Raw genomic sequence first — 26,848 nt, 5'->3', positions numbered from 1 at the left:
CAACTGCGCCAAGTATGGTTGAAATCGGTTCATAACCTGATATAGCTGCCATATAAACCGATCTTGGGTCTTGACTTCTTGAGCCTCTAGAGTGCGCAATTCTTATCCGATTGAAATGAAATTTTGCACGACGTGTTTTGTTATTATATCCAACAACTGTGCCAAGTATGGGTCAAATCGGCCCATAACCTGATATAGCTGCCATATAAACCGATCTTGGGTCTTGACTTCTTGAGCCTCTAGAGGGCGCAATACTTATCCGAATGGAATGGAATTTCGCACGACGTGTTTTGTTATGATCCCAACAACTGTGCCAAGTATGGTTTAAATCGGTCCATAACCTGATATAGCTGCCATATAAACCGATCTTGGGTCTTGACTTCTTGAGCCTCTAGAGGGCACAATTCTTATCCGATTTGAATGAATTTTTGCACGAAGTATTTCGTTATGTTATCCAACAACTGTGCCAAGTAGGGTTTAAATCGGTCCATAACCTGATATAGCTGCCATATAAACCGATCTTGGGTCTTGACTTCTTGAGCCTCTAGAGGGCACAATTCTTATCCGATTTGAATGAATTTCTGCACGAAGTATTTCGTTATGATATCCAACAACTGCGCCAAGTATGGTTGAAATCGGTCCATAACCTGATATAGCTGTCATATAAACAGATCTGGGGATTTGACTTCTTGAGCTTTTAGAGGGCGCAATTCTTATCCGATTTGGCTGAAATTTTGCAAGACGTTTTTTATTTTTACTTTCAACAACTATGTCAAATAAGGTACAATTCGGTTCATAATCTGATATAGCTGCCATATAAACCGATCTGGGATCTTGACTTCTTGACCCTTAGAGGTCGCAATTATTATCCGATTTGCCTGAAATTTTGTACGACGGATCCTCTCATGACCATCAACAAACGTGTTTATTATGGTCTGAATCGGTCTATAGCCCGATACAGATCCCATATAAATCGTTCTCTCTATTTTACTTCGTGAGCCCCAATGGGCCCAATTCTTGTACGAATTGGCTGAAATTTTACACAGGTCTCCAACATATAGTTTAATTGTGGTCCGAACCGGGCCATATCTTGATATCGTTTTAATAGCAGAGCAAATCTTTTCTTATATCCTTTTTTGCCTAAGAAGAGATGCCGGGAAAAGAACTCGACAAATGCGATCTATGGTGGAGGGTATATAAGTTTCGGCCCGGCCGAACTTAGCACGCTTTTACTTGTTTTTTGTGTAATTTTTTTCAAGTTTTCGCCAATTATTCGATATTAGGACGATTATTCGGAAAATGAAGGTATAAGTACAAGAAACTAGGCTTTCCAAGCTGTCGGTCTCATCGCCTTACTATTTTCAATTTTCGCACACTGATTACGCAAAATTGGTTTTTTTTGGTAATTCTTTCAAGTTTTGACAAAAATTCGTTAGTTAGACGATTATTTGGAAAATGAAGGAAAATGTGTAAGAAGCTATGCTTCTCAGCTGTTGGTCGAGAGCGGTCTCATCACCTCACTCTTTTCCATTTTCGCACGATGATACACGCAAAATTTCTTTTTTTTTTAGTTTTTTGTGTAATTTTTCAAGTTTTCGCCAAAAATTCGATAGTTAGACAATTATTCAAAAAATATGGGCATCGCCGTCCTACCGACCGTTTCGCTGTTCCACAATGTTGCATGCGCATTCGTCGCCCTCTCCCTTAACAACTGTAAGAAAATAATGAAATATGCAAATTAAGAACAACGGAGTATTTTGGGAAAAAAATAAATCACACAATTTTTTTTATATACGTGTATATGTATAGAGATTAGTTTGCAGTTGCATCATTCATATTTATGGGCGGACTCTCCCCCTTAACCTAATTTCAGAAACGCCAGGTCTCGGTGGTGGGTGGTGCGATTTAAGCGAAATTTTGTGTGCTCTCTTAAAGCCACCTAAAAATAAAAATTTGGTATCCAAATTTCGGATGGGGTACATAGGGGGCAGCCCCTCCCCAAAACCTACCAAAGATATATATATAGACCTATCATGGCAATATGGGACTCAAAAAAAAGGTATTTAAGAGTAGAAAACGTATCGGTTATCCAATTGTCGGGCTAAGTGTTTGGGGGATCACCCCAAACCCCCAAAACACCCCTAAATCGGACATATTTACCGACCATGGCAATATGGGACTCAAATGAGAGGTATTTGCGAGTAGAATACGAATTTCGTATTCAAATGTGGGACCAAGTTTCTGGGGTGCACCCCTTCCGCAAAACACCCCCCAAATCGTACTTATTTACCAATCATGGCAGTATGGGGCCCAAATAAAAGGTATTTAATTGTATAATACGAATCTGATATCCAAATGTGGGACCAAGTGTATTCTTCCAAATGTGGGACCAAGTGTACCCTTCCAATTTACTACAATAGCAATATGGGACTCAAATGAAAGGTCTTTAGAAGTAAAGCATGAATCTGATATCAATATTCGGAAAAAAGTGTGTATGGGGCCACCCCACCCCAATAACACCACCCATATAGGACGTATTTGCTGACCATTCCAATATGGGGCTTTAATAAGAAGTATTTTAGAGTAGAACACGAATCTTATATATATTTTCAGGCCCAAATCACTGAACCCCACCCATCCCCCAAAACACCCCCCGAAACCGGTCATGTTTACCGACTATGGAAATATGGGGCTTAAATGAAAGGTATTTGGGAGTAGACCACGAAAATTATATCAACGTTTGGGACCAACTGTCTAAGAGACGTCCACCCCCATAACAACGCTAAATAGGACGTATTCGCTCACCATTACAATTTTGGATCTTAAAGGGAGTGGATCAAGCGCCTAGCTTTACTCGTTCGAAAGTTAGCGTCCTTTCGACAGACAGACGATCGGACGGACGGACAGAGGTAGGTCTCATATAAAAGGTATTTAAGTGTAGACTCCAATAAGAACCTCCAATGATCAAAATATTTGCAAAAAATTGAGTCAAGTCGCGTACACAGTTAACCAACTTTACCAAAATACCACTTCGTTAAAAAAATGCCAAAGGGTAAAAAATCCTCCATTGACCTAGAAAGCCAGGCAGGGATATTTTACAATAAAAATTATTAAACCTTCTGATGTGAAAACCCAATCCATTGAGAAAACGCAAACATTTCGGTTATTTTTTTTTTAATTTTTTCATAAATTCAGTAGTTAGACGACTATTTAGGAAATAGTGGCATTTGTAGAAGAAACTAGGCTTCCCAAACTGTCGTTTGAGACCGATCTCATCGCCTTACTATGTTCCATTTTTAAACAGTGGTTCACGCAAAATTAATTTTATTAGTTAAATCCTGGATTTAGCTTTATTCACATCTGCAGTGATCGGGCAACCTTTTCGTTAGGACCACTTCTAGATCTTTAGAGTACACCCCAAATCCCACCATGTCGTCTAGTTTGGAACCATCTGAAAACCTCTGCTGAATTTCATTAAAACCGGTTTAGATATAGAAAACAAACCCACAAACCGATGGGTTAATATATATTTTCCTTACTTTACGGGAGGAGAAAAAACCTTAACAAAATCCATATATATTAATTAAATTGTTTTAAAGTTTTTATTGTATCCACAGTTTTACGGATTTTATTAATTTTTTTTTGCTCCTGTAAAGTAACGATCGAAACAATCATAAATTAATTTTATATTTATGTAGATTGTAACAAAATATGAAAACATTAAAAGCAATTCACATTGTTTAACTTTATTCAACAGGCAATCTGCACAGCAATATAGCGACGTTTCAGTTAACGACCCAAAACAAGCGTTGGATGATGAGCAAAACGAAACATATAAAAAAAACATCCAGCAACAACGTAAGCAAACATTACGTCCTCCGCCTCAAGCATTTATAGAAGTGATGACAACGGCAGCACCCTTTCATCAACATATAATCCAGGAAAACTATGTATCCACTAGCCGACCACTGCACAAGCCTAAACATAACGCAGGGTCACAAACACCAAAAGAAGAAAAGAATCCCAATTATCCAACCATTAGACAGCCAAATCCAATGGCTAGACCTTTAGTGACCGTCACGTCGACACCACATACCATGATTATGGACTCTGCCCCAAAATATGTGTACGTCGAAGAGGAATTCGGACAGAAGTTGTCTGCTGGCTCCATTAAACTGAAGCCGGTTGATAAATATGGACATAATAAACAAACAGGTACAAAACAGCTACACAATTTGCAACACCTGGCACAACGCCCTCCCACGGCTGTTGATGAACCAGCGGACGTTGCTGCAACACTACAGCAACATCAACAACACACACCACCACCAGAAACCTCACACCACATTCTAGCTGATCCCAATGAGTTGCCGGACATACGTACATCTTCCCTAGCCGAAATCCTTCACAAATTACAGGAAAGCAATCATCTACCACATACTTTGACACCAGATAACATAGACAATTCCATAAAAACACTCATTCGTATATTGAACAACTTGAAACAGACTCAGACGATTGTGCCGTATCCATCACAATATTACGAAAAATCACCACCCTTTTCGCCCGAATATGACTACACATCTGGTGGCGATGTGGTAGAACAAAGCTTACATAAGGTACAGGATGCAAATCTAATACCACCTTCGGTGCCGGGTCCAAGTAAGTGAATCTACCTAAAATTGAGCAGTTAATTTTTGCTATACACAGATTTAATATAATCGGTGAGCATGAACTAAAGATGCCAAAATAATATCCTGCATCATACACTCAGAGAAGTTGAAAAGAAACACAACGTCTTAAGGAAGATTGTTAGAAGGCATATTTGAATGCAACATTTTACACAAATTCAGCAACAATGTAATTAAAAATTTGGGCGCTATCTCTAATCAAAATATAACGAAGTACACAAAATGTATTTTTTTTTTATTTCACCGCCCATTCTTTAAAAGACGTCCACATTCTTAAGTCGTAGTGAACCTTACTCTTTTGAAGCGAAAACATTTTATGTTCTTATAACAGAACAAATTGGTTGTTATCGTTACAAATTTGGCTTGTCGGTTCAACTGTAATTAAAACAACAGATGTTGTTAGTTGTAATAGCGAAACGAAAATTTAACTACCAGAAATCAAATGTTTGCTAACACAGCAGTTGTTTGCTTTCTACGGCTTTTTTTATATTTGGACTAACAAATTTATTTTATTTATTTTTTTTATTTATTTACAGATTTATTGTCTACACGACATGATAATGATAATAATCTTATAATTAGAGTGTAGATTTATTGTTATTTAATACACCCGACTAAAGTAGGTTCTTAATAAATAAACTAGGTTACAATTAACAAAAAGCATAAATAAAAAATAATTACAAAAACAAAATAATTTAAAAAAAAATTTAAAGCAAAATTTAAAGAAATTAAATATCAGTTAACTATGAGAAAAATTGAATAATCCGTTTTTTAAATGTAATCGTGTTGCTGATGCATTGAATATCGTGTGGTAGATTGTTCCAAAGACGTATGTTGCTAATATAAAATTGTCGTTCAGACATAAGACTCCGTCTTCTAAAAGGTATTAACTTTCTTCCTCTATCAGATTTGGCAAACCTCAGTCTCTCAAACAAATATATCGGTTTCTTTTCCACAGTAATCTTATGTAAAAATTTTAATGATCTGGTATTTAGAAGATTGTCCAAATAGAGAATCTACATTTTGTGAAACATTCTGACTCCTTTTTAAACCATACACATAACGGACTATGCTGTTAAAAGCTACATTCAATTTTCGGAGGCTCGAAGAATCACAATTCGAAAAAAGTTCACAACCATATATCAAACCTGGAACTAGAAATGTTTTCGCCAGAAGAATTTGGATATTTATGGGTGTAAAAGTGTGTGTGATCCATAAAGCACGAAGCTTTGCATAAGTGTGCCCGGCTGCAATGTTAGCATAAGCGGACTAGCTCAAAGAACTGTTAAAAACCACGCCTAAATTCTTCGTACAAGATACAATATCAATCCTCTGACCATTAACGTATATATCCGGTTGTCGCATGTTGAACAACAAACCATTTGCAGTCGCCCAGTCATAAACGCGATGTAGGTCCGCGTTAAGTTTACTTATGCAGTCGTCTACATTGTCCACAAAGCTGCTTTGAAAAATCTGCACGTCATCAGCATACATCATAATCTGACCGTGTGCTAGTTGACGAGGCAATTCGTTCGCATATAATGAAAAAAGAAGTGGACCTATAATAGAGCCTTGGCGAACCCCCTTAGGTACGAACAAGGGGTTAGATAATATATTTCCTGCGCATAAAGACTGCCGTCTATCGCTCAGATACGACATAATCAGACTCGTTGCTGTTGATGTAAAGTTAAAAAAATTTCGTAGTTTCATGCACAAATTCAGGGGATCAACCTTGTCGAAAGCTTTGGAGTGATCCAAAAGAACCAGAAAGCTAATTTTGTTCTCATAAAAGTCATTTCTGATCGATAAAGCCACCTCAACCAATGCAGTAATGCAACTATGTTCAGAACGGAAGCCGGACTGTCTTTCTGACAACACGTACTCTTGGTGAAGATATATTGACATCTGTCCATGAAGAATTTTCTCGAAAACATTAGAGAGATAGCATAAAATTGATATCGGCCGATAATTAACGTTAGATTTGGGAATGGGGATAATTTTTGCATGCTTTTAAGTAGTAGGATACACATTGGAGCTCAAAATTGAATTAAATAGGTACGTAAAGTACGGTAGGAGATATGGAAGTAACATTTGTACAAATCTCGGATCAACTCCGTCCAAGCCAATTGCATTTGACTTAACACGGACAAAACTCTCATAAACTTTCTCATGGCTAACACATCTAAACTCAAAAGGACTACGGGCATCAAAAACGAAAGCCGGCCCATAATCATCACTGTAAAATCGGGTATGCTTACGAAGGTCCTGTTGAGTTCAGCTAGAACCCGATACCACTGCTGCCAATTTATGGTCAAACTCATTCAAAATACGTGTTTCTGTTTCTCAAATTTCATTGAGTGTTGAAGAACATGTCTACAATCGGAAGAATCGTGCGCGCATTTCAGTCAATACTGTTATTTGTGTTTCAAGAAATTTGGCACATAGCTGGATTGTTTTATTTACCACTCTAGCGGATTCGCTAGCTTATGGATAAATAAAAAGCTCTTCTCGCTAAATCCTTTGTATTTAAACATTGGCAATACCAACGCACATTCAAAATAATAAAAAATAGGTCATTTTAATATTAAATAAGTGTTTCTCGAAGTTCATGTACAGTTTTATGCAATAGTTTATTTTTCGTAATATGTTTTAAAATAAATTCAAAAAATAAATTTAATTAGCGCAAAAAATGCAATTTTATATACATATGTGATTTCACAAAGGTCTAAGGAATTTTCGCATTCTAGAACGTCTAATCTATATACATATAATTCGCTTATAGTCCCAACGTTGTGTTGCAAGAAATTAGTGTCTTATATCGCAAATTGGGCCAACTTTTGCGTGGTGCGGATATTAATCCTCCATGCTACTATGGATGTCCCATTATGATACTAAAAGCTATACTAACCTCCTTCTTGCTTCCTTTCAGCAAAAGCCTTGTCCATACGATTTACGCCGTCCTACAAACTGTTTCGCTGTTCCACAGCGTTCGTCGCCCACGCCCTTAACTTGGACCGCGTCGACCCGAAAGGCTTCGGGTTAACCACGGCATTCCCATGGCCTTCACTGCCAAATTGTCTGTTCTTTCACTCTTCCATACTCCTTTTATGGCCCTGCACCCAAACGATGCTGATTGTGCCATCCAGCTTACACTGCAAGACTAGGGTTAGGTTGCAAAGAGGATGCGGAAATTAATCCTCCATGCCACTATGGATGTCCCGGTATGATACCAAAAGTTATACTGACCTCCTTCTTACTTCCTTTCGGCAATAGCCTTGTGCTCTCACGATCTGGATCGTTCGTCGTCCACGCCCTTAACTTGGACTGCGTCGACCCTGTGGCCCCTAGCCTTCAGATCTCAGTCTTTGGGTTTTCAATGTTGACCCCCAGGCCCACTCTGTCCTCTAGCTTTGATCCATCCGTGTAACATGATCTTCCAGATGGCAACACTAGGGTTCCGTCAGACCAAGACTGTGCCGCTGGCAGCAGTGCCTCGCACTCGACCTCAAGTGTCGTCTCAGGTATCCGATCGGTAACCTCTTCACTTCCTTCCAGGTTTCCTGTCGTCGCCTCGATTACACCGCGATGGTAGCGCTGGTCCCATGCTCAATCGATTCCCCCGCACCGGCTGCCTCACATTTAAGCTGTATGTCAATGGGTCGAATATCTAGAATAGTCTCCAGTGCCCTAGTGGGCGTGGTCCTCATCGCTTCGCCTATGCCAAGACAACATGTTCTCTGAACCTGTTGTATGGTCTTTATGTTGCACTTTTTCTTCACAGCAATCCTCCAAACTACTGAAGCGTAACTAGGTATTGGTCTAATCACGCTCCTGTGGAGCCAGTGAACTATTCAGGGATGCAGGCCCCATTTCGAGCCTACAGCCCGACTACATAGTGCCCAACATCTGTGAGCCTTCTTGGTACGCTCCTAAATATGACACCTCCAATCAAGTTTCTTATTCAAGATCGCGCCTAAGTATTTGACCTTACCAGATATCGAAATTGTTTTATTGAGGAAACGTGGTGCGACAATTTGGCCCACCTTGGTCTTCCTCTTGAACAGGCAGATTACAGTCTTTTCTGTGTTAACATTGAGAACCCTAAGTCTAGTCAAGTCGTGTGTCATAAGCAATACCCTTTCGGCCCTTTTGCATAGCTCGTTCGAATCCTTACACCGTGAAAAGTATTATAAATAAAGTGACTGAGGTCTTGTGATCCCGTCTACCGGGGTTCGAGAGTGACTTAACAGTAGACCACAGTCTACAGCCTACACCGGTGCCTAAGGTACATTGCTCCAAGTGTTCTAGCCACAAATTCCGCTTATGTTCGTTGACTGCCCTGTTTATTTCCAGATTCAGCTCGCTGATTCTGGGCTTAGCGGGGTCCATAGCACCAATCCCATCACGCTCATCTGCAAGTACCACAATAAATTGGGCCGCACTTGGGGTATTCGACCGGCTGGTATTAAGCGAGCGGCTGCTGCGTTAATGATGTCTCGGAATTTCCTCTCGGCCACAAGCACATCAGAGGCGGGTGGCTGTTCACTGAAGCGGCGATTCGTATACTCTCTGAAGCCAGTCCAATCGGCCTTCGTATGATTGATAAACGTCCGGCCCTCAGAGGTCGGGTGGTCGGTCGATGGTGAGAATTATGGGGAGGTGGTCTGACCCCAAAGAGATGACGGCTTGCCAGGATACGTCACTCAGGAGATCAGGGGATGCAATGGAGATGTCTGGCGAGCTGCTGCACCTCCTCGTAATCCTAGTGTGGGCTTCCTCATTCACCTGCAAAACGTGGAGCTTTCATTCTGCTTTGCCAAAGCTATGCCACGCTGGTCGTTACCTAGGAGAATGCCATGAAGTGTAATGCGCATTAAAGTCCCCTAGAACCAGACGATTATAGCCAAGCAGCAATCCACTTATGTCGGGGTTGTAAGCCTGGCCATTAATCGGGATACAGCTACCAACCGACGGTATGTACACGTTGTATAGCTCTATCTCGGCAGTACCAGACCTGACTGCTATCCCCATGCATTCCATGTAGGGGTCACTAGCGCCATGCGCAGGCGAGATAGGTCTATATTGCACGGAATGGTGTATTACGAAGGCCAATCCCCCACCTCCATTCCTTGAGCGATCCTCACGTAGCACATTGTAACCGTGACAACTGTGCAAGCTGCAGGTGTTGTCTCCTGGATCGCTGCGACCAATATGATCTTCCGACTTATAAAGTCCACGATCTCATCGATCTTGCCACGAAGTCCGTTGCAGTTTAACTGCAAGAACGATACACTTCCCGGAACTGGCCTGGCAATATTTGGGCTGGGATGCTGCCGTTGCGTAAAATTGCCGTACGGGAGAGGTCGGGGGTCACATAGTCCGACGACGAGGACGCAGAAGGCGACGACGACGACGCTTGTGACCCACTGCTGGCTATGTTCGCACAGCACCTAGCGACATAGCCAGTACGACTATACTCTCGTAGTGAAGTAAGGCCAGAGCAAGATCGGAAATGTACACATTCCATGGACCGGTTTCACCTCACCGACACCGACCGATGATGAAGGCGGTTCTGGCAAACCGAACAGAACCAGGGTCCGGGGTTCTTTTCAATCCCGGCACGGACCAGAAGCGTGCGGAGAAGGCACTCCGGGATGAGCGGCAGCCCTTGCCAATGAAGGACTCCATCGGATCATTCCGATACGCACAACCGGCTGCCATGGGTTATTGTTATTTTGTTTTATGATGTTGATAACTGCTAAGAAAAACTATGGCAGCGCATTTATTGTGTATAAAGATTGAAGTGGAAATAAAAAGAGAAAGCTTTGAACCATCTTGCTCAGTCACTCAGTGCAGTATATTTTGTTTATTATAAGCGGTGGGCCAGCCTCTTTTTTTGTTTTCTGTAAAAAACCTGCTTGTTTATTTTGATTTAAAATCTCAAATCTCATTGTGTCAATGAGTTGCTTTGTTTGAATGTTTGGATGTTGGTATGTTTGATAGTAGACTTTGAATCTGATATTGATATTAGGGACCAAGTATCTGGATGGCCGCCCATACCAAAACACACTTCAAGGGGCAGGTTAACACACCGCGATGATATGGGATGGCTGAAGAGTCAAACTTTTATATGTTTTTATTATAGGCTTTTTAATTTTTTTAATATCGGAAGGGGGACAATACAATGCTCAAAAACAGGAGTTTTGAGGGAGAATTCAATATAAAGTTGTGTTCAAATTAGTAGAATTGTTCTCTTTATCTTTTAATAATTCTTTTTTTAGATTTTTTTGTTAAACATTTTTATAAATCTATTCTCTAAATTGCATAGTAATAAATTATTCAAATAAAGCTACAATAATTTAAAATATTTCATTGAATAATTTTCGGCCCAAAATTAGCTGTTCAAAATAATAGAAATAGTGCACAAAGGTTTTTTGACGTCTTTGGTACATTTTTGATGCACTGAGGCTCAAAAAGATCCCGGCATTTATTTACAGGTGATCCTGTGATAGCTTTGCAACATAATTTCAATGGTTCCCCACAAATGTTTAATAGGATCGACGACAGGAGACTGAGCATGTCACAGCTTAACCTGAACCCCATTGACCTGAAAACCACCCCTTTCCAATTTACACATATGTTTCCGGTCATTATCTTGTTAGAGTACCAATTTCAAAAGCATATTCCATGCTGCTTAATGTAATATTACTTGCTCCAAAGTTGTAACATATTCATGTTGTCTAAGACTGGGTTAGGTTAGGTTGAAAAGAGGGTGCGGATATTAATCCACTCACTGAATCCTTTCGATTTTTTCAAAGGCTGCAGTGACTACTTCCGGTGACCGACCCTTGATATCGATGTCGTCGGCATAGGCGAGTAGCATGTGTTTTCTAGTGAGTAGTGTAACATATCTACTCACATCTGCAACTCGTATATCTCCTCCAGCTGGATATCAAAGAGATTACAAGAAAAAGATACGTTCAGATTTGTCAAATACTTGACCCAACTTGTTTTATCATTTTCGAAATTCGTACGTTCTTGATTTTGTATTCACATTAGACACATTTTTAATACATTTTGTTTGTCCAAAAACAAATCAAATAGAGTTAACCATAAAATCAAAAAAGTCTTTTTATTTGCCCTACATTCGATTGCATGTGAAATGTGTGTTTCCTTGTCTGATCTTTAAAATAATTGTAACACTTAAACACGGTAGCATACATTTTAAACAAAGAGGATTGAAATAACAGAGACATTTTTGTGTTCTCAAAATTTGGCTGCAAATATCAAGCTTATAGGTGTCGGTGATAATTTAATTTTTTTTTTTTTTCAAAGCAAACAGGTCTGCCGAAAAAATTAAAAAAATCAAATTTACAGCACAAAGAAATGAAATGAAAGAAATAAAAATACACATAATGGTTGCTGCGATTGCCGAAACCGTGCATTACGCCATAGTTTCCTTCACGGAACGGGAAATAATGCACAATTAGAAAACGCAAATGACGCAAACTGCATGCCATTGAAGCAGAATTCTGCTTGCGGCATGTTCTTAGACAATACTCATTTATCTATATTCACAAGCCCCACCATCCAGTCTATGTGCGAAGTTCATGTTCTTTATCTATATATAATTTATCTATGTTGTACATACGATATATTTGACCATGTTTCGATATAGCTGTTATATGGGCCAATTTGCCTATTTAGGGTTTGAAGCTCGTAAAAGCCGCATTTATTACCCGATTCCTCTGAATTTCAGAACAGTGAATTGTAGTAAGCTTCCTGATATCCGAACCGAATATAGACCATATCGGACCACATTTGGATGTAGCTGCCATATAGACCGATGAACCCCTAAAGGGCACATTTGGAAACCGATATCGCTTAAAAATAGGAACAGAAATTTGTGTCAGGGCCCTCAATACATTTTCAGTATATGGTCCAGATCGGAATTTTTATGGTGTAGCTGCCGTACAGTCTGGTTGCCAGATTAAAAGTCGACAGCATGTACTTTTTACTCGATATCAACAAAATTTGAAATTGAGTGTTGTTCTGGCACACCTCAAACGCCTTTTCTGATACGGTCCAAATTTGTTGACTAATCTTTTTGCCATCAGCCTCTTGGTTGAGCCGTTGTTACTGCAAGCAACAACAACAAAAACAGCTGAATGACAGCCAGGTGTATGTGCATTTGTTTCGTGTTCCTCTTTGGCAAAGATTTTATGTGACTATTCTATGGTAGGCTGGTTGATGTGAATGCATCCATCGCACAGTGGCGGACTAAGACGGACAAATCAATAAAAAAACTGTTCATAATGAACAGATTTGTTTTTGAAAACTGTATCGAGATATTCCCCAGCGGCGGGGAATGAAAATAAAATAATTACCAAAATGAGAGATATGTAAAAACACAAATTAATTACGAGTTTTTCTAGATTTAAAATTTAATTAAATTTAAATTAAAGGGGGTAAATATTACCTTCGGCTATCGATGTTTATTTTTGAGTGTTTTTTGTTCTGTTTCGTTAAGTTTTTGTAATTCTTTGACATTTCATTTCTTCCCTTCTTTGTTACAAAACTTCTTAAACCGTGTTATGTTTAACAATTCATTTGAACTTAAAACTAAGGGGGTGGCCACACGAATAGCCTGCAAAGAACTCAGGAAGCATTCCAGAGACATAGGCGCGGTGAGGTCATCACCTTTCACTTCTACAAAATACCACCGCAAACAGGTGTTTCACAGCATTTTTAGAATGTCTTAAGGCCATCGTAGGGAAGAGCTAAGATGTCCGCCTATGACGCTCAAAACTTGGGTTCGAATCCTGGCGAGAACAAAAAAACAATGTTCAGTGGTGGTTACCCCCTCCTAATGGAGGGCGACATTTGTGAAGTAGCCAGCCATGTAAAAACTTCTACCCAAAGAGTTTTCACTCTGCGGCACGCCATTTTGACGTGTTTTAAAAAGAGTTCCATTACTACAGCGCTTAAACTTGAAGTTGAGGACTCCTTCTGACTGCTAGTGCAGGACGCACACACGGAAGGTGTTCTATTGTCTCTTCTTCTTCCATGTCCAACCTTCTGTCTGTCAGCATGTTTTCCGATTGGACAGTGACCTGTCATGACGGACACAATGATTGAGACGTCTGTTCTTGCCAGTGACAGCAAAGTGATAGACCTCTTCAAGTCTAGATTAGACCTCACAGCCCCCTCTTTGTGACCATCTATTATTCGTTGTCCTTCGGGCCACCTATTATTTGTTGTCCTTCGCTAGAGGAATACCCACAGATTCCAGTTTCCCTGTGGCCCGGTTGGTTACTTCCAAAATAAAAAAAAAAAAGCATTTAAGTTATTTAAGTTATTTTATATTATATTAGGGTAGATAGAATTCGAGTTGAGGAACGTTTTATATGAACGTTTTACAGGAACGTTTTATATGGAAAGGTATGAACATTTCCATTAAAATAAGGTATATTGCATAAATAATGCGGTTGGTTTCCATTGCTAATGATGACGACAACAAAAAAATTTGGAACATTCGGCTTTTTTGAAAAACGAACTTTTATGTTGCCGGTTGCATAAAATCGGACAGGATAGATACTTTCATGAGTCTCTGCGTTTTGTAGTAGAAGTCATACAGGAAAAAAGTTTCTCACACACATGTGCAATAAAATGTAGCGTAATACTTGTTTTTTTAACAGTCAATATATCACTTTTTGGAAATCGACTTTTTTAGCATTTTGGCTGCCACGACCTCTTTTATGGCTAGGTAATGGCGAGACTTACCTGAAATTGTTGGAAGCATTTCAAGCTTTAATTGAAGGCCAAACTATTTTAAAATATCCCCGTGTAACTTTATTGCTAGCGTGTAAATTTTGAAATTTAGAAAAAAAATTTGGCCATATTGGTCTTAAGATTCAAATTAGCACTTCAAATTTTTCACAACACCTCCACTTTGTGAAAATGGAAAGAAATGATAATGTTTTCATGGCCAAATATTGCGAAAATTGTGAAAATTTTAATATTTTGAAATTAAACAACACATAACTCGTTAGCGGTACACGATCGCACGGTACATTATGCGTATTTTTTTAGATCTCGTCAAGCTCTTTCTCTAGAGTACTAAATCATGCAAATCGTTTCAGTAGATCAAAATTTATAGCCCCCCAAAAAGTTGGAGCAGTCAAAAGTGGTCAACTTTGACATCCTGTATCTCACCCTGTATTAAAGATATGGACCCAAGTTGTAGATTTATTTCCAATTTCTTTGCCGTTTGGCCTACTGTGCATCGTTATGACATTATATTTCAGCCATTCCACCACTTCCTTAATTCCAAGGATCACCGCTTGATCCACACTGCAGTGGTCGGGTAACTTTTTCGATACGATCAATTCTAGATCTTTAGAGTACACCCCAAAGCCCACCTGGTCGTCTAGTTTGGAAACAACCGTATGTAGAAGTCTATGTAACTTTTATTACCAGGAATATCATAGTTCCAATCGGTTCTATCAGGAATAGTGGTGCAGTACTTTTTAGCACAAAACGGCTCAGTTGGGGTGTAATCCACACTGCCTGGAACATCGGATATTGTATCAAGGATAACACGGTGTCCGTAGCCGCCACATGACCAATGAGAAAGCTCCCTTAACCTCACGGCAGTGGTCGCAGCAATTTGTCTAGCTATAATGCCCAGAGTAGCATTAAGTTCAGTGCATCAGATTGGGTCGTCCTCAGAGCGGCTGTGATGCATAAACAAGACATCCTTTGGATCCGGTTAAGCATTGAACATCTGGTGGACTTTTGAGGCGCCGTCCAACAGACCACAACACCATATAGCATTAAAGGTCTGACAACTGCAGTATATACCCAATGCATAACACGAGGGCTAAGCCCCCATCTTTTGCCAATGGCTCTCTTGTAGGTGTATAGGGCAAGAGTTGCCTTTTTTGCCCTTTTCAAAATGTTGGATTTGAAGTTTAATTTCCTGTCCAGCAAAACACCCAGGTATTTTGCGCTTTCTGTAAATGGAACATTCTCTCCTTCCAAGGAGACAGGTTCAACTGCAGGCAACTGGTATCTCCTGCTGAAAATAACTACTTCTGTCTTGCACGGATTTATACCCAGACCACTTTCGGTAGCCCACTTCGCTTTTGCACGTAGAGCATCCTAAAGTATATCTCTTAGAGTGCTGGGAAATTTTTCCTTAATCGCAATTGCCATGTCATCAGCATACGCGACCACTTTTAGACCTTTTTCTTCCAGAGACAATAATATATTGTTAATGTCTATATTGCAAAGTAGAGAAGACAGTACACCTCCTTGAGGTGCTCCTGTGCTGACCCATCTTTTTAGACACACAGATTCCAAGCCTCCCGTAATGCATCTTTTAGTAAGCAAGTAATTAATAAACTTCCTCACCGTATAGTTGATGCCTAGAAACTCCAACTCCTTCATGATTGACGTCGGTTTACATTATTGAAAGCACCTTTAATGCCAAGAAATGGTACCGTTGTATATTCCTTGACAGCGAGAGAACCCTCTATGTAGCCGACTAGGTTGTGAAGGACTGTTTTAGTGGATTTGCCTTAGTATATGCAAGCCGCGACAGGCGATCTCCAGGGATCTATGCTCTAAGATATGTTTCTATCAACCTCTCAAAAGTCTTCAGCATAAACTAATAGGACGAAAATCTTTCGCCTTCATGTGGAAGTGTTTTCCTGCTTATGGAAAAGTCGGGTTTTCCCCTTTATTACAAATCGCCCCTTTATTACAAATCATCAGAACTTCCCCATATCTGGTGATGTACATCAGCATCACTTCCTACTATAAGGCACTCCTTCCCTACAGAAGCGGCTTCAACCAGCGACTTAAGGTTTGAAGGCGACATCTCTGAATCCTGTGTCATATATAGGGAAGCCAACCAGTAAAGAGACTTGGTTATTTCAAGGCTGGCAAGAATACAGACTCTGTGTCCGCCATTCCCCGTATCATTGAGTAGTTTAAATCGCAAATTCTTAGCCCACGAACCATTTCTGGATAAGAACCACGTCAAATCCCTCTGCCATGAGGAGGACCTTTAGGGCCGGCGGAGCGGCCTTACAATGATGATGATTTATCTGTAGAAACCGGACCAAAGTCAGGATTCAGAACTTCCACCACTGTTGTGTTAGCCTGGACTTCTGATTCCAGCAGGAGTTCATTCTCACAAGATTCGTTAGAACTTGTCATGATGAGCTTCCGTACGCATCCAGGGGCAGGTGAGAAAGCTGTGGAACCACTCTTTCTCAGGACACTGGACACTTACGGTGTGGACGATTCCTCTTTAAATGCTTCACTAGCTGCTGCTTCCCCGTTGACGCACACCTTGAGCCCAGTCCAACTGGATGACCCACACACACAGGGCTTTTCGGGTCCCGATTCGATGCCATCCACTCCTGTCTCGATTGTGGTAGGGGATTTGCAGTCTCCTACAATTCTCCAGACTTTAGTGATATGGTCGATAGTTCCTCAGGCAAGTGTTCAGCAACCATTGCTGATTCGTCTCTTGATTCCCCAACCCCACCGCTTCTGTAGACCTTCAGCTTCAACTTGTTGAATCCGTAGGATACAACCCCTTCAGACTTGTTGAGGTCTGCGAGTTTAGTACGAATACTGCATGTCTCCGGTCACCATCAGCCTCATCCAATCTTCCAGTCTGTGGTTGGAAGACTGAGATTACATTCCCTTAGTCTTCCAAGTATCGTTTCAGGATTTGAGGGAATCCATGGTCTCCAAGCATGCGCCATTGGTCGAGAAGGAATGTCTTCCTTCTTGACTAAATCTAGTGCTGCACACGGCCAGATCTCACCAATCTTTTTTAGCGCACAACGATACATTTCAATTGAGCGTTGATTGCCGAAGGCAATTAGTCTGTATCGCCCTCCGTATAAGCCTGCATCGTCACAAACTGGAGGAGAACCAGGAAATTCCGCAAGGACATCGGAGTATACCGATGACAGTCCATTGACTATCCCACTCCAATTATTCTTAGGTATGCAGCCCTGCTCTTCTCCCTTGTCGACAAATGCCGTCACCAAACTGTCCCTAGCGGCACATGCAAAGTTTCTTGGAACCATCTTACTATGGTTCATGGGAACCCCTCCAGGTGACCGCAGCCTTTTGGCTGACTGCAGTACAGTTTCCTAATCTAATCATGTAGTCTTTGGGGTAGCCTGTGCAGAGAATCCCTGAACCCAATATAGCAAGTTTCTCTCCATATTAGAGATCATTCGTGAGAATCATAGGATCATTCGCACCAAGCTTCTCAATAAACCTAAGAGCGATGCATCTTCCATTATTCCAAACTCTTTTTTATTTGACTTTAATTCTTTTCTTATAATTTTTATATATTTTCTTTGTCATTACACTTGACGGCAGCGGGGTGTGAACATGGATACTCATGGTTAGTTAGTTACTGCTTGATTCGTTGGAGGTACTTCTGTCTGGCGAAAAAAATGGAAATGCACTAATTGGTTGGCAAATTTATTATTGTTTTTGTTGTGAAATAAAAAGGTTTGCACTTTTGACACAATTTGAACAGAATGTGGAAACAGTCGTTAATTATCGATATTTATTAAAAACTGAAAATCTCATAATTTGGCACGTTTTTTGGCGGCTAGGGGACGAAATTGTCGATACCAAAATCGTGAGCCGCGGTATTTGCCACCGTAGGCATACACCTAAGCCAGAAATTTGTTGGTTGTGCGCTTTAAAATATGCAACCCCGAAGGACCTACGTCAAGAATGCCCTGATCTACACAAAATCCTTAACCGTATTTCAGTGCATGTCACATGATGGTTTATGTCCGATATCGTATCCGCACCCAGGTGCCGGTGTCTGTTAGTTGCCACCTTGTCCATAACGACATTCAGTTAAAGGCACACCGCACAGCCACCCAATTGTATCATTGCTCATTACTCTATACTGGGTCTGCCCATGCTCTGCGATTCAAAGTGTGAGAGCAGTGCAAATACAGAGTGGAGAGTTTCACGCTCACACCGGCTTTTTCAAAACTCTCCACTTATTTAATTTATTTTCAATAAAAGAAGAAGAACCAGAAGAAGCATCCCTTATAAGTGGGATTATTAGTGGTGAGCGTGGGAGAGAAGTGTGGTATGTGCGAGAGAAAGAGTATGATAAAGAGGTCACTTTTTGCGAGTGACGGTGTGATGCGTGTGGCCCTACTTGGTGTTCTTTAGTATGAAGGTCAGTCAGTAGCTTAAGCTGCGTCTTAGACGTTTGCGGTTTAAGATGTTGGCAACGGTAAAATACAACTTTGGCAATGCAATTATTTAAACATTAAAGTAAACATTAAAAGAAGTCAAAGTAACAATTGGGTTGCCCAAAAAGTAATTGTCGGTAATATAGTAGAAATATAGTCGGCGTTGACAAATTTTTTCAACGGCTTGTGACTCTGTAATTGCATTCTTTCTTCTGTCAGTTATCAGCTGTTACTTTTAGAAAAAAAGTGCGCGAATTTTTGTTTACATTTGTTTGTTTGGCGTCAATTTTAATATGGGTACCACATGTATTGAGAGAATTTCATTTAACAAACCGAATCAACGCTTGTGATATGCACCTTAAACGCAATGAATTCGATCCGTTTTTAAAACGAATCATAACTGGAGATGAAAATGGATTGTTTACAACAACGTTAGTCGAAAACGATCATGGTCCAAGCATGGTGAACCAGCTCAAACCACTTCAAAGGCTGATATCCACCAAAAGAAGGTTATGCTGTCTGTTTGGTGGGATTGGAAGGGTGTGGTATATTTTGAGCTGCTTCCAAGGAACCAAACGATTAATTCGGATGTTTACTGTAAACAATTGGACAAATTGAATACAGCCATCAAGGAGAAGCGACCAGAATTGATCAATCGTAAAGGTGTCATATTCCACTAGGACAACGCTAGACCGCACATATCTTTGGTCACTCGCCAAAAACTGAGTGAGCTTGGCTGGGAACTTTTGATGCATCCACCATATAGCCCTGACCTTGCACCATCAGACTACCATTTATTTCGATCTTTGCAGCACTTCTTAAATGGTAAAACTTTCGGCAATGATGAGGCTATAAAATCGCACTTGGTTCAGTTTTTTGCAGATAAAGGCCAGAAGTTCTATGAGCGTGGAATACTAAATTTGCCAGGAAGATGGCAAAAGGTTATCGAACAAAATGGCAATTATATATTTGATTAAAGTTCATTCTAAGTTTTATTAAAAATGCATTTACTTCCTTTTAAAAAATCCGCAATTACTTTTTAGGCAACCCAATAATTGTGGGGCCACACCAAGATGCGCTTAGTGAATGAAATAGTTGGCGAAGAGTTAAAACAGGTGAAGGAAGAAGGGTGCAGTATTTTTGGTTTCATTATTTGATGGGTCCCATATGTTTTAAGGTAAACAACCAATATATTTTTGAATGTTTCTATGTTCGTATAGACTTAGATTTACTTGCGATATTCAGATAGTTTAAAATGATCATCTAAAAATTTGTTCCGTCCACATGTAAAAGCTCTAAACTGTAAGTATGGTATGTACCTAAAATGGCTATATAAAGTAATTTTTTCATATTTTTCATTATTATTTATGGAGGACACCGTAGTGCAGAGGTTAGCAAGTCCGCCTATGATGCTGAACGCCTGGGTTCGAATCCAGGCGAAACTATCAGAAAAAATTTTCTGCGGTGGCTTTCCCCTCCTAATGCTGGCATCATTTGTGCCATGTAAAACTTCTCTCCAAAGAGGTGTCGCACTGCGGCACGCCGTTCGGACTCGGCTATAAAAAGGAGACCCCTTGTCATTGAGCTTAAACTTGAATGGGACTGCACTCATTGATATGTGAGAAGTTTGCCCCTGTTCCTTAGTGGAATGTTCATGGGCAAAATTTGCAATTTACATTTTATTCTGTGCATTGTAGAACGATGTGCTTAATGGATCCTGTAGGCGCAAATTTATTTTAGTAATTGTTTGAGTTAGAGGATGTGAACACACGCCGGTTACAAATTGCAAATTTGACTATGAACATTCCAGTTTTTTTATCTCAATGGTAATAGAACTCCTTTTTACAGCTGCCTCGTAGTACAACACCTCCGTGGGAAGAAGTTTTTACATGGCATAGAACCTCACAAAAGTCGCCAGTACAAGAAGGGGATAACCAACGCTGAAAGATTTGGCTGGTGTTCTCGCCAGGCGTTTAGTTTCAAAGGAAGACATGACAAAATCTGAGCTACGGTGGCCTCCATACATTCGCCAGTTATTAGGCCTTTTAAAACGATCAGGCTGGTTTAAATGTAGAAACTGTGGGGCATATTGCTTCTCCTGTTCTTGTGGAATCACAATGATTAAAACTAAAACCTAACTATAGTGTAGTTACAACATCTTCCCTACTTAAAAAATGCTGGGGAACGGTTTTGGTTCAATCGTAGCTCTCCGATGAGGATGATTTCAACAGAACACTTAAGGAACCGATGCTCTTTTCCTGGAGTCTGGGAGGTTGCAAAGTTTTAATTTTTCAAGATTTTGCCAGGATATTAGCATTTCTTAGCTCGCCTTTGTGTTTTCTTAGCTCAGCCTTATGAATGTCCTAAACGTGCGGTGCCTGTGTGGCTATCGACACTTTGAAAAGTTTACTTTAGCCCTTCCACCATTGCCCTTGGCTTGACTATAGGACATGCTGACACAAGCGAGTCATTGGGGGCCTTCGTGATCAGCTTTCTTTTCTGGTCCAGAATGGATGGTGGTGTAGAATGTTTGCCAAAGTTTATGCCAATCCGCCTTTCTTCCTTTTAGACGACCTCTTCTGCAGTATCATAGGCTCAAACTTATATAACGATTATCAGAGAAGCTGTGGTCATCCAATACTAACCAGTATATCCTTCTGATGCATAAGTAACGTTAAGTAACTCCTGCCTGTTCATGTGACCTTTATTACAAGTCGCAAGATTGCAACTTATAATATATCCGATAAGCAGCTCACCTCTTTCGTTGATATACGAACTTCCCCACATCTGGTGATGTGCATTAGCATCACTTGAAGGCGGCATCTCCGAATCGTGTGCCATATATAGAGAAGTCAGTCAGTAATTAGACTTATTCACTTTAAGGCTCGCAACTCACTGACTCTTCAGTGCTAAGCGACGGAAAAAGAAAAGCATTTAGGGACTAATTCCCCGGACCCTTGAGTATTATAAATCCAGGAATTCTTAGTTCTCGAACAATTAATCCGCACACCCATGGTTCTTGGATAAGAACCACGTCAAATCCTCCTGTCTTTTTTATGATGTAACGAAATATCTCAATTAGGGGTAGATTGCTGAAACCACTTAATTTGTATCATCCCCAATACCAGCCTGCATCTTGACAAACTAACGGAGTCCCAGGCAATGTCGCAGGAACATCGGATTATACAGATGACATCCCATTGACTATCCCACTTCCTAGGTGGGTATGCATCCCTTTTCGTCCCCCTTCCCCTTGTACACATCTGCCATTAACAAGCAGTCCTGAGTGACACTGGCAAAGGTTCTTGGACCCATATTACTAGTGTTTGCCTTAGTTCTTTTGGGCATGGGATGCCCTCCAGGTGGCCACATACTTTTGGCTGACTGCGGTGCCTTTTCTGAATCTAGACGTGTAGCTTATGGGGTAGTCTGCTCAGCAGATCTCCGAGCCTAATTAAGGCAGCGTCTCTCCTTACCGGTGAAAGTTTTAAACCTGAGAGCGATGAGCTTTCTATTTCCCAACTTCTTAAGAGCGTAGTTTGCCAGTGAAGGCGGAAGGCCTAGGCAAACTATTGGCATGCGAAGATAGAGTAGTTCGCCCTTGTCCTTAAGACTCTAATTCTTTCGAAAGGTTTTAGGTTAGGTTTAAAAGAGGGTGCAGATATATTTGTTCCGTTGTGCGCTCTAAATACAAAAAAGTAACCTCGAAAAAGAAAATCTAAGTTAGGAATTCGCGTGCTACTTACAAAAACCGTAATTGTTTTTCATGTCACGCCCCTAAGTTGGTTCATTTTTGATATTGTGTCCCCACATAAGTGGCATAGGAAATGCTCCAACGCGCAGTGGGATGGGAAAAAAAAGGTGGAAATAAGTCTGCCATTTTGGAACGGATAGAGATATGTTCATGAATTTTTACATGGTTATAGCTGACATGTCCCTAGAAGTGCCAGGGGCCCATTGGTGGGCCTTCGAGATTGGTCACCTCGGCCCTACAAAATTTTGTTCGGCCTGTTAAAAGCGCATTTATGGTCCAATTTTCATTTTTTTTTTTTTTTGCTTGAAAGCCCTTCACTGTTTTCTCATTCTTACTTACACCGCTATGGCCCGGCAACGAAACGATGCGGATAGTACCATCCTCAGAAAAGGCGTTAATCTCCTCTTACATTCCAAGGCTGTTCGTGGTCTTACCGTCCTGGTTGTTATTGTCCTTATGGCCATTTTACTGTCCATAACGATTTTCACACTCGACATCCTCGCGATAACAACACACCACCTCAGGCATTTCGTGATCGCCCGAATCTCCGCTTGCAGAATCGTATTATGTGCATTACGATAATACAGTTCTGCAGGCGTCGAAAACAGATCTCAGTCCCAGGGTTCTCAATGTAGACCCCAGGCCCACTCTGTCCTCTCGCTTTCCGTTAATCCAAGACTGTGCCGCTGGTAGCAGTGCCTCGGACTCGATCTCAGGTATCCCATCGGAAACTCTTTTCCTTCCTTTCAGGTTTCCTGTTGTCGGACAGTGGCGCAATTTGAGTATTTTCGTGGCAAAAATCATATCTTTTAAACCAATTAAAATAACTGAATGATTTAAACGGCATATGAAAGATAACTGTTCAGGCAATAAAATTAATGTTTGAAAGGGGTGCTACGCCGTGTAAGAATTTGTAGAAAAATGGTAAATAAGTGAATTAAAAAAAAAATTCTTTCTCCTTTTTTTAAAGCTGTAATTTTTTAAAACTGTCAACAAAAAAATTAAAAAAAAAATTCCTTCAACTTTCTGTTAAATTTGCATCAGTATTCATATATGAATCTATGTCTTTAAGACTAATCATTTCTTATCAATAATTTGTTTCTAATTTTTTCCGAGACTTCACATGCCGCTTAGGAGATATAAGTGGATCGGAAGATGCTGCCAAAATGTCGTATAGGTGCCCATTTTGTCTCATCCGTAATGCTTTAAACATATCCCGTAATATAAATTTTTTTAGAATTTGGTTAGAGACTCCTGTACTTCTTCAGAAAGCTCTTCAATTGGCAACGACAATCACATCTTTGCCATTTGCCAATATGTAATGGGCTGTTGTGGGTCAATTTCTTCGGTGGGTACTTTTCCGTAAAAGTGTTGCGGTTTTTGATGCATATTCTCCATATTTTGTAGAATTGAGTTTAAGACATTTAACATGGTTCCTAGTCTTTTTACGATTTGATTGTTAATTCCAGTGATTCTAATAACTGCCTCATCATTTTCAAAAAATCTCCTAGAAGTGTTTTCATCGTTTGAGTTTCCATATCCGTACTTGGGACAGTCTTCTTTTAGCGTAAGTTGTTTAAAAAAATCATGCTGTATTTGCTTCTTTCTGATATTTTCCTTATCCTTAGTTGATGCATTTTCATCGAAGTTTTCTTCCTTTTGTGGAAAGGTATACGCCAATTTTATTCAATACCCTTCACCGTTTGCAAATTAAAACATTATTATACATATGCACTGATGAAGGACGTGGATTTTTCCAGTGAAGGGAAACGTCAGATACTAGCCGCAAAGGAACAACAGATGAGATTAGCATATTTGCGTCCGATATTGTTTCATCGAAAGATATCCTTTGCTTATAAATGCTTTCTCCTGATGATCTATCGCAACCCCTTTTACTGGTCAATGTAAGTTTTTGGGGAAGTGTCGCCACCTTCTTGTCAGGAATACTCTTCATCAGCCGCTTCGAAGTATGGTCCATAAGATCCTGCAGGCTAGTTTTCGCAGAGATTCCGTAAATTTCGTATGCAGTGGTCGTGAATCCAATTTGGCTGCGAAATATGCCTATATGGGGGTATAATGTCAACCCCGTGTTGGATTAATAATGTCTTTAGTATGTCAAATTTGTCTCTGGAAAGTTATAGGCCCACAAACAAGGCCAAGACTTCTTCCAAACTATACATTATAATGGGTGTGTTTGGAGGCGTGGGAATGCTTGTACCAAAGATAGTGTCCTCCTTTAGCCAGTCCTGATAGTTTGCGTTGAATCTTTCACTGGTACGATTAGATTTGATCTATTTTCTTTTAATTTATATGTATACAGTTCAGACAAAGTTTCGTCAATATTTTCGTGTATGCTATCGAGTTCTTTTAATGCAGCTTCGGCATACATATTTTGCGTAGTTGACTTTCTAAACAGGTCAAAAATATTGAATTGTTCAACTCCATGTTTTCAGCACTTGTATCGCCAACTTCCACTCCTAAAGTAATCCATGGATTATGTTTATTTGGCACTATATATTGGGTTGCCCAAAAAGTAATTGCGGATTTTTCATATAGTCGGCGTTGACAAATTTTTTCACAGCTTGTGACTCTGTAATTGCATTCCTTCTTCTGTCAGTTATCAGCTGCTACTTTTAGCTTGCTTTAGAAAAAAGTGTAAAAAAAAGTATATTTGATTAAAGTTCATTCTAAGTTTTATTAAAAATGCATTTACTTTCTTTTAAAAAATCCGCAATTACTTTTTGGGCAACCCAATAGTACCTTTTTGTATTGGTCTGTAAATGTAGTCCTTTTTGACAGGTGCGTACTTGATAATTTGCTGGGTAGCTTTTTGTCCATCTAAAGTCTGTAGGAGGATATTGGGATCAAATTTCGGCATAGGTTTGCAGGTAAATAACAGATTTAAGTCGTTATTTCATTCAATAGATTATAACGGAAGTAAAATATCAACTAGGTATACCTACTGATCATATACGTTTAGATGGAAATGACATTTTTTTAATGATCTTTACATTCTTCGCTAAGTTGTGACTTTAGGTACCTATGATCTGATTATGATTTAATTGCTGAATCTATGATCAACTACCTGATATTTCCAAAGTATTACAGAATGAAATATATAAGTCATACACCCCAGCAAAAAATTGTTCCTGTCTTGGAAGCAATACGAAAATATTCTAGCATACTAATGCGCATTTTGAAGGCTCAATAAGTATGCATGAAACTATAATTTAATGTAAAGTAACATTCTTCAACAAATTTACAAAAAATATGGTTTTAACATACTTTTGTGCAGTAATCTATTACTTAGGGTATGCATGAAACATGGCTTCAAAGTATGGTAAAGACGAATTTGTTTGGCATCAGCGGTTGTGTATGCTAATAGTGTTTTGAGCTCATTGAACGAAGACCACGTAAAACAATTCCGGCTTCACAAAAGCTAGAAATTGACCCGACCTTTATCCCCGTGCTTTAAAGAGAGTTTAATATCTTCAGTTGAATTTGCGAACTCGGGCAAAAAGGTTATCGCGCATGTTGTGTTTAATCTTTTGTTGTTGTGTTATACTTTTTAAGGCAGTATTCTTAAAAGATTTTGAGACTGAATTCAAATTTAAATACTTTTAGTTTATTTCATTAATTTTTTTAATTAATTACTTTAAAACGCCATCTGAGACTGAGCTTTTATTTTAATGAAAATTTATATTTTAATTGCACACTGCAAATAAAAACAAAATAATAAAAAAAATCATTTATTTTATGGAGCATCATTAATCGCAGAAAATGGTGTTTTCATTGAAAACTTTACTTGCGTGAAAAAGGCAAATTAAATTTGTGCTGATAATGTTCCATTTTTGGTGTTAAACCAGAAGCGCATTTTGGATCTTTAATCAACCGCACTTAAGTGGGACATCGCCCGCAAAAATCATGCATGCCGGAAGCAACTGTGTATGCTAATGTCACAATAGTTTTAACTTACACTATTGCATCCAGGGGTGCGATATATTCTGCTGGGACCTTAAATAACAATAACATAGTAGTCGGTTTCCACGGAGTGCACGCCATGCGAATACTTGTAAATGCCTTTTTTACATTTTTGGCCACTAAAAAAATTGGGGCAACTGCGGACAGCCAAAATTTTTTGAATT

At 39.7% G+C, this 26,848-nt stretch overlaps 2 protein-coding genes across 16 annotated transcripts in view; one reads left to right on the top strand and one right to left on the bottom strand.

Moving 5' to 3' along the window:
* The window catches only part of LOC106084621 (tudor domain-containing protein 1), a 787,010-nt gene that overhangs the window by 650,202 nt on the left and 109,960 nt on the right, over nucleotides 1-26,848 (bottom strand). The gene's annotated exons all lie outside the window — the stretch shown is intronic.
* Nucleotides 1-26,848, top strand: part of LOC106092742 (uncharacterized) — a 338,752-nt gene that overhangs the window by 283,375 nt on the left and 28,529 nt on the right. For 10 of the 11 annotated variants that reach the window (XM_059361959.1, XM_059361952.1, XM_059361957.1 and 7 more), the window contains one exon: nucleotides 3,758-4,662. In XM_059361959.1, coding sequence (XP_059217942.1) covers nucleotides 3,758-4,662 — 905 coding nt within the window. The remainder of the gene's footprint in view (nucleotides 1-3,757; nucleotides 4,663-26,848) is intronic. The other variant, XM_059361962.1, reaches the window with a different exon arrangement.

This window comes from Stomoxys calcitrans, chromosome 2, assembly GCF_963082655.1.
Source record: "Stomoxys calcitrans chromosome 2, idStoCalc2.1, whole genome shotgun sequence".
Classification (NCBI taxonomy): Eukaryota; Metazoa; Arthropoda; class Insecta; order Diptera; family Muscidae; genus Stomoxys; species Stomoxys calcitrans.
The sequence above is the reverse complement of the archived record's forward strand: the minus strand, read 5'-3'. Positions and strand labels throughout refer to the sequence as shown.